At 50.7% G+C, this 19,363-nt stretch overlaps 1 protein-coding gene and 1 non-coding gene across 3 annotated transcripts in view; one reads left to right on the forward strand and one right to left on the reverse strand.

Moving 5' to 3' along the window:
• The first annotated feature begins 389 nt into the window (after positions 1–389).
• The window catches only part of IL17RD (interleukin 17 receptor D), an 81,649-nt gene continuing 62,675 nt past the window's right edge, over positions 390–19,363 (forward strand). The window contains exon 1 of one of the 2 annotated variants that reach the window (XM_075550008.1): positions 390–589. In XM_075550008.1, the coding sequence (XP_075406123.1) occupies positions 464–589 (126 nt within the window). In that variant the 5' untranslated portion in view covers positions 390–463. The remainder of the gene's footprint in view (positions 590–19,363) is intronic. The other variant, XM_075550007.1, reaches the window with a different exon arrangement.
• Positions 10,619–10,723, reverse strand: LOC142449536 (U6 spliceosomal RNA). Its single transcript, XR_012784687.1, has one exon. It is a non-coding gene; the product is annotated as a U6 spliceosomal RNA (small nuclear RNA).

The raw sequence follows: 19,363 nt of genomic DNA on the forward strand, positions 1-19,363 counted from the left end.
TATGGAGTTATCTAACTGCCTCTTGACTCCAACTTTTCGGCACCTAAAGCAATCGTGGCGCTTCCCTGGCTGTTGTATTTCCCGGGGGATTCAAGAAAAGGCCTGGCACATTGTAGGATAAGTAAGTGCTTTTGCAGAGAGCAGTCATCGCTAGGACAAATTCTTCTGATTACAACGCGCCTCTCAGGTGAGGGCAACGAATTGCCGCAGCGGAGGCCCAGAGGTGGGACGGGGCGTGGCAGAGGGCGTGGCTTACGAAGGGGGCGTGACCAGGCCAGACGAATCTGAACTAGAGGGGCGGGGCCAGGACCCAAGGGGCTGGGGTCGGGGCGGGGCCCGAGCGGGCTGCGCATGCCTGGTGCAACCGGTCCCCGCCGCCGCCGCCGCCCCCGCCCACTCGCGGCTGGGCAAGCGGCGAGCTGCCGGGGCGCAGACTACGGCCGGGCAGGGCGAGCGCACGGCCATGGCCCCGTGGCTGCAGCTCTGCTCCGTCTTCTTCACGGTCAATGCCTGCCTCAACGGCTCGCAGCTGGCCGTGGCCGCGGGCGGCTCCGGACGCGCTCGGGGCGCCGACACTTGCGGCTGGAGGGTAAGGCGACGGCGGGCGGGCGGGCTGGCGGGTTTCTCGCCGTCTGCAAACTCGCGGGGCGCGCGGGGGTCGGCCGGGGCGGTGCGCAGGTGCTCCGGGGCCGCCGAGCTCGCTCCGAAGAGCCTGCTCGCCGCTCTCCTCAGGGCGGCAGCGGGACCAGGGTCTCCCCCCCCCCCCCGCTCCGTTTTCCCCCTCTCTCCCTCCCGGGGCGAGCGTCCGCCGGCCCCCGCGGGCCGGGGTGAAAGGGGCCGCCTGACCCCCGGCTTTGTGTTGCTAATGAGGCGCGGCTGCCGCCGGGTCCTGCCCGGGAGGGAGGGCCGGCGGAGGGGGCGGCTGGCGGCTGGCGGCTGGAGGGGGAAGGCGCCCCAACCTTTGTTACCAGCCTAGGATCGGGATCCCCGGACTGTCCGGGTGGGGAGCGCCTGTGTAGGCTGGGCGGGGGTCTTCTCTGAAGGCCCTGGGGTCGAGGTGGGGCCCGGCGCGTTGGGGAGGGGTGCGCCCCCCTTTAGGGTTCGCTTTGTTCCTTCTTTGCTGCGACCGAGTTAACTCGCCCGGGACTCCGGGCTTGCTCAGCTGCTGGGCGCCCCGCCGAAGTCCGTGGTCCAGCGAGCGGCCCCGCGGATGACACTTCCTCCCGCATCTCGAGTTGCAGACAAATTTCACGGCCAAAGGGCGTCTTGAGTTTGCCGCGTTGGTCAGGGGCGAGATGGGACTGGAGAGCTGCCGGACCGGGTCTGGAACCTTCCTGGAATCATCCGCCCTTTTAATGCTGGTGTCGGTAGAGGATGGTCGGGGCCGGGGGCGGGGGTGCTGTTCATGGGTACGCTGGACCCCAGATCCCTACTTGGGTGTCTTCGGGGGACTTGGGTGACACCAGGACTGGGAGACTCCACTGACTTAGGGCATCAGCTTTGCGCCCACGTAGCCACCGACATGATCTCCTCTGCTCATGGGCTGCTACCAGCTTCAGTTTCTTTATCTTGAAAAAAGTATGAAACGGGCATTTCCTAGTTTCCCCAGTGCTGCTGCAACCATGGGGCTGCCTAGCTTAGGTCATGCTGAAGGCCTACAACTTCTGGGATGCTCTGAACAGCCCGTGAGGTGCCTGCCTTAGGGTTACATGCTTGTATCACATGCTTTGACACGGTGGAGAAATGCAGATATGATCCCTGCATCTGGGGTCACTGCTTTTGTTTTTAAAGTCTACATGTTTTTAGACTCGATAACGGTAGCCAACTACACCCCCCCCCCCTTTCCCCAAACACTCTTTTCTGTTGGGGTGAAACATCACATTGTCTTGTTCCATTTTAAGTCAAACACCACTGATTCCCCTTTGAAAACATAGACACCAAGTTTTCCCAGTTTTCAGATACGTTTTTCTTTAAGCAGGTTGACTTCTTGATCCGGCTAAATTCCTGGGATCTAGACTGATGTTTCCGAAAGTTGCTGCCCCCAAGGGGCAGGGGCTGGGGAGGGGAGGGAGTGCTTGAATGATTCTGGGGGTGGAGATGGGGGACGCTGCAAAACCAGATACTTCCACACCATTCTGGATTATGGACAAAAGTTTTTCATTTCCCTGGGGGCGCTAAGTCATTCTGTCTCTGAAAAGGGGGCTGGTAGGCCAAATCAGCTTGGGAACCTGTGTTGGATCCGGAGCGATGTTGGTGAGTACTCATGTGCAGTGTGCCCTTGCCTTGCTGACGATCGTGTGCTGCTTTCTGCAGAGTTGGTGAAAGTCTCCATGCTGTGGGCACCCTAGTGCTCAGAAGGAGCCGAGTGAGTTTGTTCTCTCCAGCTTTGGGGATGTGCCCACCCCTTACACACTTAACCATCTCAGTTTGTGGTAGCCCTGCTCCAGTTGCCTGGCACTCTTGCTGACAACCTCCGGGTGATAGTGGTGGTGGTGGTGAACCTTCCCAATAGCTCCTGCTTTGGCCCCATTAATCTATTAACTCGGTCTCCATTCCTTTCTTGGGTGAGCATGGGGGCCTCTGGACTATATCCCAGGTTCCTACCTAGCCCTTCCCAGCTCCACACATGGCTCCTTTCTTCCTTCCTGAAACTGCCTGCTGGTCACCTGATGGAGCCACCAGCATTCCCTGATTCAGCTTCCCCACCTGTCCCACCCACTGTCCTGGATCAGTGCCTCGCCCCTCACCCTGCCCAGTATCTCCAGCGTGTGTTTCTGCTGTCTCGGCGTGCCTTTTTCTGCGCCAAGAGCCCCTTAAGGGTCTAAGGCACAGCGGAGGCTCCTTATGCAAGTCCTTGAATCAAGTCTTTTTTCTTATGCAGTTAGACATGTGCTTGAACTAGTTTCTTTACTTGGGGACTGAACCTCATCTCAGTGGCCTCAGAGTCTGGAGCTCTGTAAATCTTAGCTGAACTCATTGAGACCTTGGCAGCCTTCCTGCAACATCTTCTGAGAAGGGGTAGAGGAGAGGAGACCACGGAGTTACAACGTCCTCTATCCACTGGGCCTTTGCACACGATGCACACAGCATCAGCCTGTGTTCTGTCTTCTCAGCCTCTTCTCCCAATTCCTGCATCTCTTCTGCCTTCGTTGTCAGAGGTCAGGTCTCCCAGAAGTTGCTAGCCAGTAAGTCCTGGTGTACAGCCTAAGTGTTTGACTCATGACTGGACCCCTACCAGACTGTGTGCTCTGGGAGGATAGGAATGGCTGATTGAGAAATACGTGTTTCCCTAACACTCTTAGGGCTGTCTGCCCTGACCTGGGCTTCTTGTCAGTGGTGTGCCTGTGTGTACATACTTCAAGCTCCTAGCATGTGCTTAGCATATAGTAAGCACAGTCTGTAGAGGTTGGCCTCAGCTCTGAGGTTGTGTGCAGTCTCGAATTGGAGCTCTCCAAACACATGGTAAGAATAGAGGCAGAATAGGTGCTGCCAGCAGGAGAGGACTGACTCCCTGGGGCCTAGGAGGGGACAGAAGGGTGTAGAAGTGAGTCTCCAAAGGAGGAGCGGGATCTGGGTGCTTGACAGAGCTGAGTTAACACTGCAGAGAATAGACTAGGACTTCCGGAAGCCCTCGCCCAGCAGGCCTGCTGGTTTGCCCAGGCTTTGCAGGGTGGCTGCAGCCAGCCCTCCTGCTCTGCTCCCAGACCCCTTAGGAGCAGGCCTGGTTTAAGCGGTCAGGTTTCACAGCCTCCCCATTATTAGCAGGCAATTAAGGGGCTGATACCATCTTGAACACAGTTCACTGTTTTAGAAATGAGTTGTGGGTACACTTCCTCTACTGCTAAAGCACTCCCCAACCCCTGAAAAAGGAAAACAAAACAAGAGGGGGCCCTTGCCAGGTGAAGTTTGCTCTTGGAGTAATAAATTCTGCCTTCTTTGAAGCAACAATTTGTAAGTCCTCTCCATGGGCCAGGCAGGCATACTCCAGCACACTGGCTCTGAACACTTACTTCCTGATAGTGGGATGGCTTTGTTTGTCCTGGGAAACTTTAATTGTAACATCCCTGTGCCCCTCTGGTCTCAGAGTCTGAGGCCTCTGTTTATGGAACAGGGAGTTAGGAATCTGCTGCCACAGGTGTAGATTAGTTTTTAAATGACGTTTCTTGCCGCGGGAGAGGAGGGGACATTTTATTTTGCCTCCCTACCTGACCGGGGACAGACACCTCCTCTAGTGTTTTACCTGACACTCAGGTCCCACCTCAGAAAAGCTGACTCCTGCAGGGAGTCCAGGAGCCAGGATTGTGAAGATGAAGTGCAAGTTTCCCATTTAAGGCAAATAACTTCATCTCAAAAGGTAGGGAAGGAATAGGGTGGTACTTGGAGAAAAAGAAGTTCCAGCTGGTTAGAATTTAGGTTCCTGATAAAAGTCCAATCCAAGAATTCTCTTTGGCCCCGGGCCCAGGCATGTTTATTTGATTCTGAATTGGAAGAGGTTTTCATTCACTTGCAGCTCACGGCTCCCAACCCCGCATCTGGTCAGCCTGTGCCGTGGACATTTCTGCCGTCCAGGCTACAGATGCTCTCGTGTCCCCTACAGAATTCTCCATTAGTGATTACTCTTCCCTGGTTGACACATTGTTCAGAGAAACACTTTTCTAATAAGAAGCACAACTCAGTCTTTCAGCCAGCTTTGCCTCCTTGACTGGGAACTCTCTTGGCCCATGTCCATCTCGGGCAGCCCTCCCTTCTCTTCCCACCCACATCTAGCCACCCACCCCCAGCGACCTCTGAGCCCCTGCTGTGCTGGGGGCCTGGTGCTCCTGATTAACTGGGGGGTAGAGCTGTGTGAAGGAGACCAGGTAACTACCCTGGGTGAGCTTTGCCTTCCAAACTCGATTGCTCAGAAAAGGAAGCCCAGGGGCCCCCAGTGTTCACTGTAAGGGGACTGGTTGCAAACACAGATTCAAAACCAGCAGGACTGAGTGGCAGTGCCCAGGAATCGGCCTGGAAATAAATTCCTCTGAGGATTCCAATGCTTTCTCAAGGACCCACTCGGTTAGGAGACTGGCTTCTGGACAGAAGAAGGGGGAGTGGAGCCCCACCTAAAACATTGAGAACCAGAGCTTAGCTTTCAATGGCTTAGCTGGGTTTAGGGAGGAATATGGAGACTTTCTCAGAACCATGACCAAGGAAAGGGGCTGCCTTGGGGATGGAGCAGCTGGGCAGGGCCCTCCAGTCTGAGTGAGCTGCCTCTGGCCCTGGTGTAGAAGAGGAAGCTTGGAGGAAGGGGACTTGACACTTCACGGGGTTCCTCCCCAGAACAGCTGGGCTTGTCTGGGAGGAGTAGGGGAGGAGCCACCTCAGATTCTCAGCAGTTCAGACCTTATGGACAGCTTCCTTTACACAAAGGGGTGGGGGGGACACAACCACCCAAAAAAACAGCTAAAGTCTTTAAGTTGAGTATTTTCATGCTTCATTTAGTAGCCTAAAATATGTTGGGTCCTTCTTAAATTTTTTTTTTTTAATTTTAAGCCTCCCAAATCTCTCCTTCCTCCAGTTCCACCCTAAATGTTTCACACACTGTGCTCCCAACAGATGTCTGCTGCTGTTGAGGCTGCCCAGCTTTATTGTCCCTGTTCATCTCCCACTGCCTTTGGCACCTCCCCTTGACGGGTGGTGTTTGCTAGTGCTGCTGTCACAGAAATAGCCTGAGTGGGTGACTTTAACAAACGATCCATTTGCTCACAGTTTAAGGGGCTACAAGCCTCAGTTCAGGGTGCTGGCTGGAGGGGGAAGGCTCTCCTCCACTCTATCAGCTATGGGTGCGAGCCCTTGTTCTTGGACTTGTCCTGGGCGATTTCCATGCGGCCTGGCCTCTCTCTTGCCCCACCTCTCCTTCTCTGGACTGTTTGCTTAATCTCCTTTCTATCTTCAAAGAAATTAAGTTAAAATGCACTCGGGTCCAAATCCAGTTCATTAACATAACAAAGACAACCCATTTCCCACATGGGTCTGTGATAAGGGTTTACCACACACTGGGTGTGGGGGCCTGCTAGATTTCTGGTAACTCCTGTAAAGATTACAGCCTTGCAAACTCTGTGCACACCTGTACTGTCTGGCCGATTGGATTGCAGGGAACGGGACAGAAGCCCAGTGGGCATGGGTTTAGGTTTGTGCTTGAGTTCTTTTTTTTTTTTTTTTTGTTTTTGTTTTTAAGACTAGTCAAGTGCAGCAGTGAGGGGGGGTAGACAAATAGGTCGACCAGTAATTGACTGTAAGCAACCGTTGTGAGATCTCACTACCTTCGGACCAGCCTGTGCTTGAGTTCTTTAGGGAGTTCCTGAGTGCTACAGATGGTTAACACACTCCGGTGCTAACTGAGAGGTCAGTGGTTTGAACCCACCAACTAGCTGTTCTTTGAGAAAGTTGTGGCAGTTTGCTTCCATCAAGATTACAGGCTTGGAAACCCTACCTCCGGGGCCTGGGTGGGGGCGCAGTTTGATTCTTCTGTGGGGAAGATTGTGAGTCAGAATCTGCTCAGCGGGTACCCTACAGTAACAACAAGAGGAAAAGGCGAGGCGAAGGAGCCAGGCCCCAGAGGACAGTGTGGCAGGACAAGAGGGTCTTCCACTCCCAGCAAGCCCCAGGGGAGCCTTCTGTGCTGGTGGCTGGTCTCCAGTGAGCTGGGCTTACCAGGCCAGTGGGAGGCATTGTCCTCCTGGGGCGTGTTTGTCTTGGAGCTCTCTGAATAGGGCTGACACACGATGAGGTGACTGAGGGCCCTGCAACACCTCCTCTCCTCCAGCCCCCCCTCCCCCCCCCCCCCCCCCCCCCCCCCGCCTTTGAAGCTCCTCCCGGTGGGAAGTAAAGAGACTATTTGCTCTATTAAAATGCCTTGGTATTTCCTCTGTTTAACCGCAGGCCACTTCCCCTCTGCCACTCTAAGCCCGGCGGGGGCCACCGGCTGATTGAAAAGACACAAGTCCCAGAGTGATCACATCCCATTGAAACAGATAGTCTTGCTGCAGATTAAAGACAGGGCACGTCTCTAAGATGGAAACAGATCCCAGAGGGAACCTCTGGCGGTGGCTCCTTATCTGGCTCAAAATGTAGCCCGTTGACATAAATTCACACTTGAAGTACTGAGTTCATAAATGGGTACTTTAAAAAATGTATATATATCTTAAAGGAGGCCCAAGTTAACTCTGTGTGTGTGTACATGTGGCAAGTTAAAGGCTTCAGTCAATGAGTGTCGCATTGTGTGTGAAGGGCATGACATCTGTCCAGAGAAAATCATATCGGGCTAGTCCTCCCCCTGCCTCCCCTGTCTTGGCAGTCCCATTTGCTCAGAAGTCCAAGTAAGGAGTTTGGAGCTTCAATAACACCAGGAAGAAACTCAGGGGAGACTGTCCCTCATCCTTTCCCAAACAGACTCTTAAGAGAAGCTTTAATTAATAACACCAGGCAGGAAACTAAAAATCGAACTATTAAAAAGAATGACTTAAGTAATAGAGACAGAAAGTTTAAACTCCATCCGACCCTTTTTGGGTGGAGGGGTCTAAAAAGGGAATGACCAGCTAGTTATTCTCCAAAGGAGACTGTTTTGTTCAGTTTGCAAGTCGATTGTTGAAAGAATCCACAATTAAAATAAAACAAAACAAGGCTTCCCCTTCCTTTGGTTCCTTGTTTGGAAATGTTGGGGGAAGGTGGATGTAGCTAATTAAGGCTACAACATTTAAAGGGGGGACTTAATAGGTACCAGCTGTCTTCAAATCACTGGGTGGATGACAAAATAAAGATGTGATGTGAACACACATGTACTGCTCTTCTAGAACGGAAGTGGGCCTGTAAAGTTTCTGGTTTAATAGTGTAAATGAAAACTACCTTTACTGTGTATATTTAAGAAGCAGTCAATTGATAGTAAATGTGATGAGCTCTTACTTCACATGTGATTGGTTCCTGAAGAGTTGAAAGGCCAACAGACAGCAGTATTGGAAGTGTTGTGAATTTTTTCGTACTTCATTGTGAAATTAACATAATAAACTCACTACTACCCAGTCCATTCCAGAAAATGGTGACATAATAGATGGACATTAGTTGGGAGGCTTTTCTTTCAAATGACCTCATTGTACAGAAACTTGCTTGGACTTAGAGAAAGGCCCTATGACTCCAGAGCAGCAACTTAGGAGTTGATAGAAACACATGCTAAGTTTAAGTTAATGTTTACATTTCACACTGAAAATGGATACTATAAATGATTCCTTTTGAAATTACATGGGATTTGGTTTTAAATAGAACTATTTTTTAGATGTAAAAAGCATTTTTACCTTTCTTATAAAAACCAGGAATTTGGGAGGAGGGGAAAAAAAAGAGGACCTGATGCAAGGGGCTTAAGTGGAGAGCAAATGCCTTGAGAATGATTGGGGCAGGGAATGTATGGATGTGCTTTATACAATTGATGTATGTATATGTATGGATTGTGGTAAGAGTTGTATGAGTCCCTAATAAAATGTAAAAGAAGAAAAGAGAAAAAAATGATTAGGGCAAAGACTGTACAGATGTGCTTTATACAATTGATGTATGTATATATATGAACTGTGAAAAGAATTGTATGAGCCCCAATAAATTGTTAAAATTAAAAAAAAAAAAAAAGAAGAAAAAAAAAAAACCAGGAATTTTTTCCCCCTAAGTGTTCTGTTTTGTCAGTTTTGTATTCTCCCTCCCCAATTAATGTCTTTTAAAAATGCTGACTGGTGTGACTTCGGCTCTGAGGTGGGCCATTTCACTTGAGGCGGGGCTGGAGGAAGAGGGAGGTTTCTTTGAGCCGTTCTGGAACAGAAGTACATTTTCCTGAGACAGCCCATATGGTTTAGAAGCCCCTTTGCCTTTAATTTTCATCTGTCCAGGTGATTACTGGTCTTTCCTCCCTGAAACAACTGCCCTTTTATCTGAGGAAAATGTAATATAATCCAGACCAACTGTGGGAGCAGCCAGCCGAGTGAGGTCCCTGGTGAGTGACAGCTTCCTCCTCCTTCCTCTTGTGGGTTTCATTCACGCACGGCACCGCACCTTGTCGCTGCCCAGTCGCTGAGGATCAAAAAGACTTACTTAGAACGAGCGGACAAGACATGATGCTTTTTTAAATTAAACTTTTATTTAGGTGTGTGTGATTTAGGTAAAGGTTTACAGAGTAGATCATCCGTTTTACATCCAATAATTTATATGCCTTTTGTTTCAATCCCTCCATTGCAGTCCCCTCCACGCACCGTTTATCCTACTTCTTCCCAGTGTTTCCTGTTTCCGTTCCTCCTTTCCTAAACTCCCCGGACTCTGTAAAAGTTTCCCTTTCCATCTTAAGTGGTTGGCTAGTCTAAGCTGGGGGTGGGGAGTGAGTTCAGTTTCAGAGCTAAAGGATGACACAGGGCTATAGTCTTGAGGGGACCAATGCACCAGGTCTCTTAGGATTCTGAGTTCTGGTCCACGTTTTTCACCCAGTCTGTCTGGAACCCCAGTGCTGTTCAGAACAGTTGGTAGTAGTTGTAGCTGGGCCCCATGGAGTCTTTCTGTGCTCTCTGAGTGATAGACACTGATGTTTCCATGTGCCTTTGGGTCCCCATCACTTTCCACTGCACTGGGAGAGACCAATATTTGTACCTTAGGTTCCCTGAAGGTGCCTGACCGTTGCATAAGAAGTCATAACATTATCCCCTGAAGGCCCCGCCACCTTCGTGGGTACAGTTACAGAAAGGTAACAAGTCCACATGCACAAATGGCTTCTGTACACCCATCTATCTCCCTGGTGGACATCCACTCTCTCACACCTGGTCAGCCTGCCTGTGGACCCAAGCATCTTCTTAGAGAGCACCACTATCGCGGGTCTGTGTACAGAACACCACTTGCCTCTGTTGCTGTTAATTCTTGCAAACCTCCCAATGCCATCATTTTCTACCAACTCCTTGATCTGTATTCCCTTCCCCGGCATCCCAGTGAACATTTGTCTATCCTTCAACCTGTAAGTTCACTCCCCCTTCTCTTCCACCCTGGTAACCATCAGAGCATGGCTCTTTTGGTGTGAAAACCGTTCATTTTTTTAAGTGATAGTGGTGTCACACGATAGTTGTTCTTTTGTGATGGACTAATTTCACACAGCGACATGCCTTCTGGGTCCGTCCATAGGGAGAGGTGTTTTGCAGATCCGTCATTATTCTTTAACATTGTACAGTGTGTCCCTTGTGTACATGAACTCAAGCTGACCATTTAGGCTGTTGCCATCTTCTTCTTGTGCGTGGTGCTGCGGTGAGCTTTGTGCGCCTGTGTCTCTAGAACCTATACCAAGTAGAGCGACTGCTGAGTCATGTGGTATTTCTCTCCCCAAGTTTCTGCAGTACTGCCGTTTTCCACCGTGGTTGCATCATTTTTTTCGCCTAATTAAAAAAACATTTGTATTTACTTAGACACATTCAGATTGTCAATGAAACAGCTGCATTTTTACAAATTTTGCAATTACAGCGTGTATTCAGTTAACAGAACAAGGGTTATTCATCTAAGTCGTATCAAAGACAACTGAGAATGAAATAAACAGCAGAAACCCCAAACCCCTGACCCAACCTCCCCACATAGAAAATAGGAAGCATTTATAAAATGGTGAGTCATCCTTGTGCACGGGCCGTGCAATCTTTTCTGTATCATTCGGTTCTAGTCAGTGTGCTGCAGAAGCGAACGCTAGTAGCACCGATTTGTATATAGTCCCACTGGTAGTGTGGGAGGGCTCCAGGCTCTCTGCCCGCCACCCCACCACTCTCCTCCCCTCCCCCCCATGCCCAGCGTTTGTGAAAGAGTCTAAGATGATTTTTTGAGCAATTCCTCCGTGCCCAATGTGGGCGCTCGACGACCTGGGGGGAAAGACTGATGAGTTAGACAGGCTCCTGTCCTCAGGGCTCCCACTGATTGGGGATGCTAGGCAAAGGAAAGAGTTCTGATGACAGAAGGATCCCCACTCCGAGGTACAGCCCCTTGTCCTCCCTCTGCGCTTCCCTGCTCTTCCTGCAGAAACATGAGCCCTGCTTCCTGCTGCTCACTCTAGAACAACCCACCCTGTAGCGCTGCCCTTGTGAGAAGCAGCCTGCTACGGGTGGGGTGTCGGAGGTGCTGGTTGGCGGCCACCTTTAGAACTCTGGCATGTCACCCCAAGCTCTAGTTTCCATTACCTCTGGCTCCTGGCTCTGCCTTCGTTTCCCTGCTTTGGGGAGGTACCACCCTTTACCTGAGAGTCTTTGATACACTGCACCTCGTCTAAGTTTTACCTGTACCACGGCTTACATTTCCTAGAGTCGCACAGGCCCTGCCATCCTTTCAGATTCAGTGGGACGCACCCAGCCATTTCTGCAGTGATGCAGGGTCAGGAGACAGACTTGCTGGCGAAGAGCAAGCAGCTGTGCTTGGAATGGCTGGGAAAGGCTGAGCGGAAGGTCTCACTTGGGTCAGGATGAGATGCAGGTAGAACTTACCAAGGCGACTTTGAGCAGAGCCTTGCAGGTGGAACCAGGAGGTGAGGGCTAGTTGGGGCAAAAAGGAAGATGTGACCAACGCTGGAGAAGGGCAGCTCATTTGAGAGGGCATGGGCAGTAGGCTGAGACTAGGTCAGTGGGGGGGCTGGAATTTTGCCCCCATGTATCCATGCTGAGGTGGTTTTCCCATCAGGTGAGTGTGTGGTTTGGGATGCACTCAGCAGCCATTCATTCTTTCAATGAACATTTGCTTTCTGAGGCTGGGCGGGATGTCTGGAGCTTGGGTGAGTGTTGGACTGCTAGCCGCAAGGTTGGCGGTTCAAACGTGCCAGCTGCTCCTCTGGGGGAAGACAAGGCGATCTGCTTCCTGAAAGATGTAAAGCCTCAGGGATCCTATGGATCAGAATCAACTCTCTGGAGCTTGAAAGGCAAAAATGGGAAAACACCAGACTTGACCACCCTGTTTAAATTAGTTTCTCATTCTGCTTTCTCCAGAGTAACTTTTCACCATGAGACATACGTAGTAATTCTTGTCTGTCTGTCTGTCCCCGCTCCCCATTGCAACATCAGTCCCATTAGGAGACAGTGGACCAGACAAACCATGTTGATTCTGACTCCTAGCAATTGCACAGGACAGAGTAGAACTGTCCCGGAGAATGTTCATGGAAGCAGACTGCCTCATCCTTTCTGCTGCAGAACAGCTAGTGGGTTTGAACCAATGACCTTTTGGTTAGCAGCTGAGCTACCATCCCCATCAGGATTCCTTGAAGCCTCATGAAGTCAGAGGGCTTTTGCTTTCTGCTGTGTCACGGAAGCAGTGCCTGACACACAGTAGGTTCTTCATAAAATGGAGTGAATGATTGAATGACTAAGTGCTGGGTGGGAAGCTGAATGCCTGCTGAGAGATGGCTGCTTGCACCTGGATGATCTCCGCTTCTCTGAGGAGATGGCATGTAAGTGGAGCATTTGTCATAAAAAAATTCCCCGGGAATTCTATAGTCACTTTGGTTTGTTTTTTTTAACATGGGCTCACCACCTGGCATTAGATAGTAAGGTTTTTTTAAAAAAGGCTTTGTGTACTCATTCAAAGGAGCCCTGGTGGTGTAGTGGTTTACACATTGGGCTGCTAACTTCAAGGTTTACAGTTCGAAGCCATCAGCCACTCCTTGGGCGGAAGATGAGACTTTCTACTGTCTACAGCGTGAGTCTCAGAAACCCACTGGGGCAGTTGTACTTGGTCCTACAGGGTCGCGATTGGTTGGAATCGACTGACTGGCCGTGATCAATCGCGTGCTCAATCACAGCAGATTATTGGGATTTCTGCTGTGTGCTGCCAACACCTGGCCACCCCTCAGGCCTTGGGATTGGATGAAGGAATGGGAGTGGGGCCTGGCATTTGGCTGCAGCTGTACCTTGCAGAGTATGTGGTAGTAGAAAGAGGGGTTCAGAGTGGCCAGATTCCCCTGCACTGTGGCTGCAAATAGCACAAAGCCCCCCTCGAGCACTAACAAAGCATTCTGGGTTTGGACTCTGAAGTGACTTGAATTTAGTGAATCTTGGGCCCGACAGCAGCCTGCAGTTTGTATGAAAACGGTTCAACCTTTCAGACAGAGGCTTCATCCCCTACCCCACCCCCCGGGATGTGAATGCATTTCATTTTCTGAAGGCCCTTCCAGAATCAAAGATGCTCTTTTGCCTTCTTTCCGGGCTGTGGGTTTGCTGGCCAGCTGTGGTAATGAGTTTTTGCCCGGCTTTGATTTCCAGCCCTTGCCTCCCTGTGGGAGGAACTAGATATTTCTGATCTTACCTCTGCTCATATTCAGATCCAGCCAAGCAATCAGTGACTTCCTGGGCTTGTTTTGTGGGAGACTGTGGGAAAAGTCCTGGTTGGCTGGCTATGAATTAATGACATCCTTAGAAGGCTTCACTGAAGATAGCTCCTGTGGTTTGGGGGGAAAATGCCTTTTTGATTTGAGAAAGAGGTCATGGAGTTTTACCGAAATTAAGCAGAGAAAATGTAACATCTGGTTGCATTGGTCAAAGGCTGTGTGGCGTTTCTCTCTCCCCCCGCCGCCAAGCTGTGGGGTTCTCAGTCTCAGACATGCCCAAGGTGACCCATCACCCACATCCCTGGACACGCTGCCTGCCTCATTGTTCTTTCTCTGGGTTTTGAAGTTGTCAGACTTAGAAATTCTACCCCACACCTCTTTCCCCTTGAGTCCGTTTCAGCTTTCTTCGTTGTCCTTAAAGGGCCATACTGCCCCCCGCCCCTGCCTTTTTCTCGACAAGTGTACTGTTGGTAAAGACCTGCTTAATCGGTGTGCTCATCTCGTGAAAGAAGGAGGGGAGTGGGTATGGGGGAGATTTGGAAAGAGTCGGTCTAAAATGTTTTAAAATTAGTATGAATCCTGATAAGAGAAGAGGGAGACATATGTTGGAGAAGAGTTTTTTGGGGAAAGATGGTCGTGCATTTAAAGAGGACTTGTGTCTCTTTTTCAAAAGCAGAGACATGCATGCCTGGGAGATCTGCTGGTGCACCCGCTCCCCGACTGCCCCTTTGTGTGTCTTGGGCCCTTTCTCCGGAGAAGCAAGCGGGTGGTGGTCAGCAGCCTATTAGATAATGCCTACGTCACCAGGTCTCTAGGATCTTGGGCCCTGGGTGAGGGAGTAATTACAGGTCGCATTATTATTGTGTTTTTGAGAAACTTTTTTCAACTTTGGTCTAATCTGTACTAACACTTTATTTTTAAAAAAACCATTTTATTGGGGGCTCGTACAATTCTTACCACAATCCATACATAACATCTACCGTGTCAAGCATATACATATGTACATATGTACATATACATATGTACATTTGTTGCCATCATCATTCTCAAAACGTTTACCTTCCACTTGAGCCCTTAATATCAGCTGCTCATTTCCTCCCTCCCTCCCCACTCCCCCTACCTCATAAACCCTTCATAATTCATAAATTATTATTTTGTCATACGTTATGCTGTCTGACGTCTCCGTCCCCCCCTGCCCCGCCCTCTTCTCTGCTGTCCCTCCCCCAGGGAGGAGGCTATACGTAGATTCTTGTAATCGGTTCCCCCTTCCTACCCCACATTCCCTCCACACTCCAGGCATTGCCACTCTCAGCACTGGTCCTGAAGGAGTCATCTGTCCTTTATTTTTATTTAAAAAATATTGTTACTACCTTGAGAAGTTTCGTAAGACTGAACAGGAAGACGAAGCCTCCGCTGTCCTGTCCTCACCCAGACGAGCTGATAGCCAACCATCTCTGCCTCAAGCACCCCATGACCAGACTTTTACCCACCCGCGTCGAGACCCCTTTGGGGGTTGAACGACCCTTTCACAGGAGTGCCTAATACCATCGGAAAACACATAGGTATTAGGAACCAAGACACCGTTCCTCTCTCTGTCTCAGGGGGGTCCACCCACAGGCAGATACGCTTACCTGCTACACCATGCTTCAAGATATAATTTCATTGATTTGTCATTTGAAATCGATATTTCACAATACAGAATGACATTGTTTTTTTCATGAATCACTGTGTTTTAATGAAGTTCAATTTGTAACAATGAAAATATATCCCGCCTATCACATATTTACATGACGATTCATAACAGTAGCAACATGACAGTGATGAAGTAGCAACGAAAATAATGTTATGGTTGGGGGTCACCACCACATGAGGAGCTGTATGAAAGGGGTGCGGCATGAGGAAGGTTGAGAACCACTGCCCTAGACTTTGTATGCTGACAGATTTCAAACCTAGAAAGCCGTTGGGAGAGGAGGGTGATGGGCCCCCCTTTCCCCTTCCCTGTTAGAAGCACTTGGCCCTGATGGCCTTACTTGCCCTCCACGATTGTCCCCCGAGTCATATCCAGGAGCCGGACAAGAATCGCTCCCCGCTGCTCAGATGATCTTGTTATTTGCCCCTGGCTCCGGGTTCTGGGCCACTCACGCACAGGGGATCAGGCTGCAATGATCTGGAGGATCTCCAGAAGTAGATTGCCAGGCCTTTCTTCCTAGTCTGTGTGAGGCTAGAAGCGGCGCTAACTGGTTCTGCATCCTAGCACTGAAACCTCTGCTGGCAAATGGGTGGTGTCACGTTGGCTGGGCACCCAATCCAGGTCTCCTGTGAGGAAGGGGCGCGCTCTTCCCGTAACCCTCCACTGCCCTTTCGCTGCCTCTTCAATCTCCTTTCCTTCTAGAGCGGTGGGATGGGGGGTGGCAGGGTTACCACGACATGGACATCGTGAAGCCTCTGTCACCTGCTTTGTAGGTTATCTTCCAGTTTGGACTTAGGCGGTCTCCTCGTGGCTGGTGTCAGGATAAAGATTTTGCCGAGAACCCTCCGAAGGTGACATGTCATGGTCGTCTTTTTTCTTAGGTGTCGACTGACAACTGTGGGTGCTGTTTTTCTCCCCCAAACTGTTGCTCACTGAGACCTGTCTAATGGTGTTGCCCACTTAAGCCTTGTATTGTCTTATCTGTATCTTTATTAAAAAAAAAAAAGGCAGTGTTTTCTATGAAGGTCCTCTTGTGCTTATTGAAGGTCTCCGGAAAGTGCAGGTGCCCTTTGTGCTGCTTTACCCCTGTGATAGACTCCCACCCTTTAAAGTCGGTTTGGCCTCAGTGCGCTCCCTCAAAATTGGGATTTACTGTGCCTCCAGAATGCTCAGGGCTTGCGCTATTCACACGGGTTTGCAGCAAACAGTGGTCCGTGTCGCCCTCAGCGGCTGGGAATGAGTCCCCATTAAAAACCTCTGTTCGGCGAGGGGGGCGGGTTTACGGTTGAGTGCTTCCTCACATCCGAATCCAACCATTTCTTCCCCTTTGTGTTCGGGAACACTGAACTTTCTTTCCAGCACAGACCACTTCGCTCAAAACACATCCTCAGAGTCAGACGCTGGCCTTCTCCGCCTGTGGCTGGCATTGCCTAAATCAGCTCAGAGCGCCTTAGAGACAGTTTCATTAGTTTAATTTGAGTGACTCGGCCACCTAATTACACTGGCTTCTCTCTCTCTCTCTCACTCTCATTTCTCTTGCCCTGTTCCCCCCACTGCCCGGATCTAAGGGCCAAGACACGTAAAGTTAATATTGGTTATTTTTCAAAGTAAGTTGAAATGTCAAGGAGTGACACGTTGTTATTCTTTCAGGGTACCAGGGAAACGGCAGAGACAAAAACCCCATCTTTTATTCATCAGTCTAGGGAGAAGGCGAGGGTGCGAGCAGGCCCGCGCGCCCACGGCCCACGTTTGTTTGGCTTTCAGGACGAGGCCCCCTCCCCTGCTGGCCGTGAAATGTCCTGCCGGGCGGGATGTAATGGGGGCACATTCAGCATCCAGAGAATGGATGGCACAGCTTCCACTCCGCTTTCCCTTTGCTTTTTTGTTTCCTTGGCACCACGTCCACAATCCCCTCTGTGGCCTGACTGCGAGAGGCCTGCAAGTGGCAGGAAGGCATTGACCCTAGCCTGGCGCAGCCGGGCAGCACCCGGGAGGGGTGGGCGTCCCGATCACCTGAGAGAGCGCGCGTGCTCTTGGTTCTGGAACCGCACTGCTACCCATTTTGGTGTAAGAGGGAGGACCGAGAGCTTGTGATTTCAGCAGCCCCGAGCCCAGCCCTGTGGTGTAGTGCGTGGGTTAAGCATTGGGTTCGCTGCCTATACCAAGGTAGGCAGTTCAGACCCACCAGGTGCTTGGGTCTGCGGGAGACAGATGAGGCTGTCTGCCCCCATAAAAGACTGAGAGATTTACAGTCAAGTAAAGAGACCCAGTGGGGCAGCTCTACCCTTTCCTCCAGCGTGGCTCAGAGTCAGGAGCGAGAGCAGTGGGTTTTGAGTCTGGAGGGAGGCACCAAGACAGCGCTCAGACTTGGGGGCGGCGCGGCCTTTCTGTGGATGAAAGGATGAAGGCAGGGTTGGTGACACTGGCCTTGCCTTCGTGTGCTTTGGAGCCCCGCGCTCAGCTGGAGGTGCTCTGCACGCTCTCTGGAGACATTTTTGGTTGTGAGAATCATAGGGTGAAGGGCAGGGCTGCTGGCAAGCATCCCACTATGTCCCCACATGTCCAGAGTCCTGAGGTTGAGAACTCCTAGCTGAGGTCTCCATCTGAGGCTTTGGGGTTCTCAGCTTACGTTAGCTTCACGACACTTCCCAATATCCTCTCTGTTTGACGGAAGCTACCCAGGATGCCTTTCCATTAAACTTTTAAAGACGCCTGATTAAACTATTGTGGTCCCCTTTGAAGGGATGTCCTGAATGCGTCCACTATTTTAAATGGCCGTATTTGGGACCTTAATTTGATCAAAGTAGCATATAAGCTGTGTCTCTGTTTTTGTTCCTCACTGATGGTCTGTGGATAACATTACATTTTTTCAGCATGAAACTGAACACTTCAAATCCCTAAAGCAGTCTCAAATTTATGGTTAATAAAAGCATTTATTGTACTGGATGTCATCTGTTATATCACTCTGGGGCTAGGAGCTGGCAAGCAGTGGACAGGAAATATTTTCATTTCAAATCGCTTCAATCTTATGGTCTGGGGGCAAAAGTGTCTGATTTCAGGAAAGCCACAGTGAATAGCACAGTAATGAATGCATTTTTAGTTGATTAAGCAAGCATTCTCTCCCTCTCAAACACCCTTCCCTCTTTGGCTCAGTGGGGCTAAATAAACAAGCAGGACTAAATGATAGTGTTCCTGGCCTTGGCCGGACTTTCCCTTTGATCATCTTAAACCTTCCAAAGGGTTTTCCAGGAATCCTCCATGGAGCCAGAGGCAAGCCAGGGAGGGATGACCAGTCTGAAGTTTGGGCCCTTTTTGTCCTTTGTTTACTTTCTGTACTCCGCCCCCCCCCCCCCCCCGCCTACCCCCACACTCACCCACCCCCCCAAAAAGTTTTCAGAGATGATGCTGACTGTTCGAATTCCTTTTTTAAGATGGAATTTGGTACCTTGCCCTGGGGATCACGAATTTATGAGGAGGAAAAAAAAATCTTGATGTTAAAAAACAAAACAAAAGCAGGACTGCTCTGTGCTTGTAATTTGAGCCCGGTCCCTCAGTGCGCTCCCCCCCCCCCCCCCCATCTTCCCCAATCCCAGTGCAGAACCCAGGCTGAGTAGAACTTCCTCCAGCGGAAACCCTGTGTCGGTGGATGAGCCAGGGACACGCACCTTCCCTTCTGGCACCTTCCCTTCTGGCGGCCCGCTGCCTTTCAGCCTCTTATCCAAACCATCTCTCCCAAGCCTCGGAGGTAGAGCATGATTTCTCATGTGGCTCCTTGTTTTCCAATGAGGATTCCATGGCACAAAGACCCAGGAAAGGATTAGGATGGGAGGCCACGTGACTCAGGCCTCTCTCCGCCAGAAATCGGAGCTGCCAGCCCTCACAGGCCTCTGCCCCCAGCAGTCTGTCCATCCGTGGGGCTCGCCCTGCCTCTCAAGCTCCCGGCCCCAAATAGATGCCTGCCACGTGCAACAAAGCCACTGGTGGGGAGGGAAGAGACGAGATACCAGATAGCGCTTTGCAGATCATTAAATTAAACCAGGATTAGGCATTTTACCCCAGAGGTTCCCTAACCTGGCTGAATACCAGGATCACCGGAGGCACATTCTTGGGGGGACAGTTGGGAAAGTGGGGAGGTTCCGGGCCTCACCGGAGACCTGCTTAAGTGGGATTTCCAGGGGAAGACCAGGAATCTGGGGTTTCAGGAAGCTGCTGGATCAGTGATTGCCGGGGGGCTTAGGGCTGGGGAAGTGTGAACCTACGGGGGCAGCACGTGAGAATCTGGGGTGGTGAAGGTGACGGGACTGTTCTGTCGGTGGGTGGCCGTGGTAGATCTTACC

The sequence above is a fragment of the Tenrec ecaudatus genome, chromosome 5, assembly GCF_050624435.1.
Source record: "Tenrec ecaudatus isolate mTenEca1 chromosome 5, mTenEca1.hap1, whole genome shotgun sequence".
NCBI classification, from domain to species: domain Eukaryota; kingdom Metazoa; phylum Chordata; class Mammalia; order Afrosoricida; family Tenrecidae; genus Tenrec; species Tenrec ecaudatus.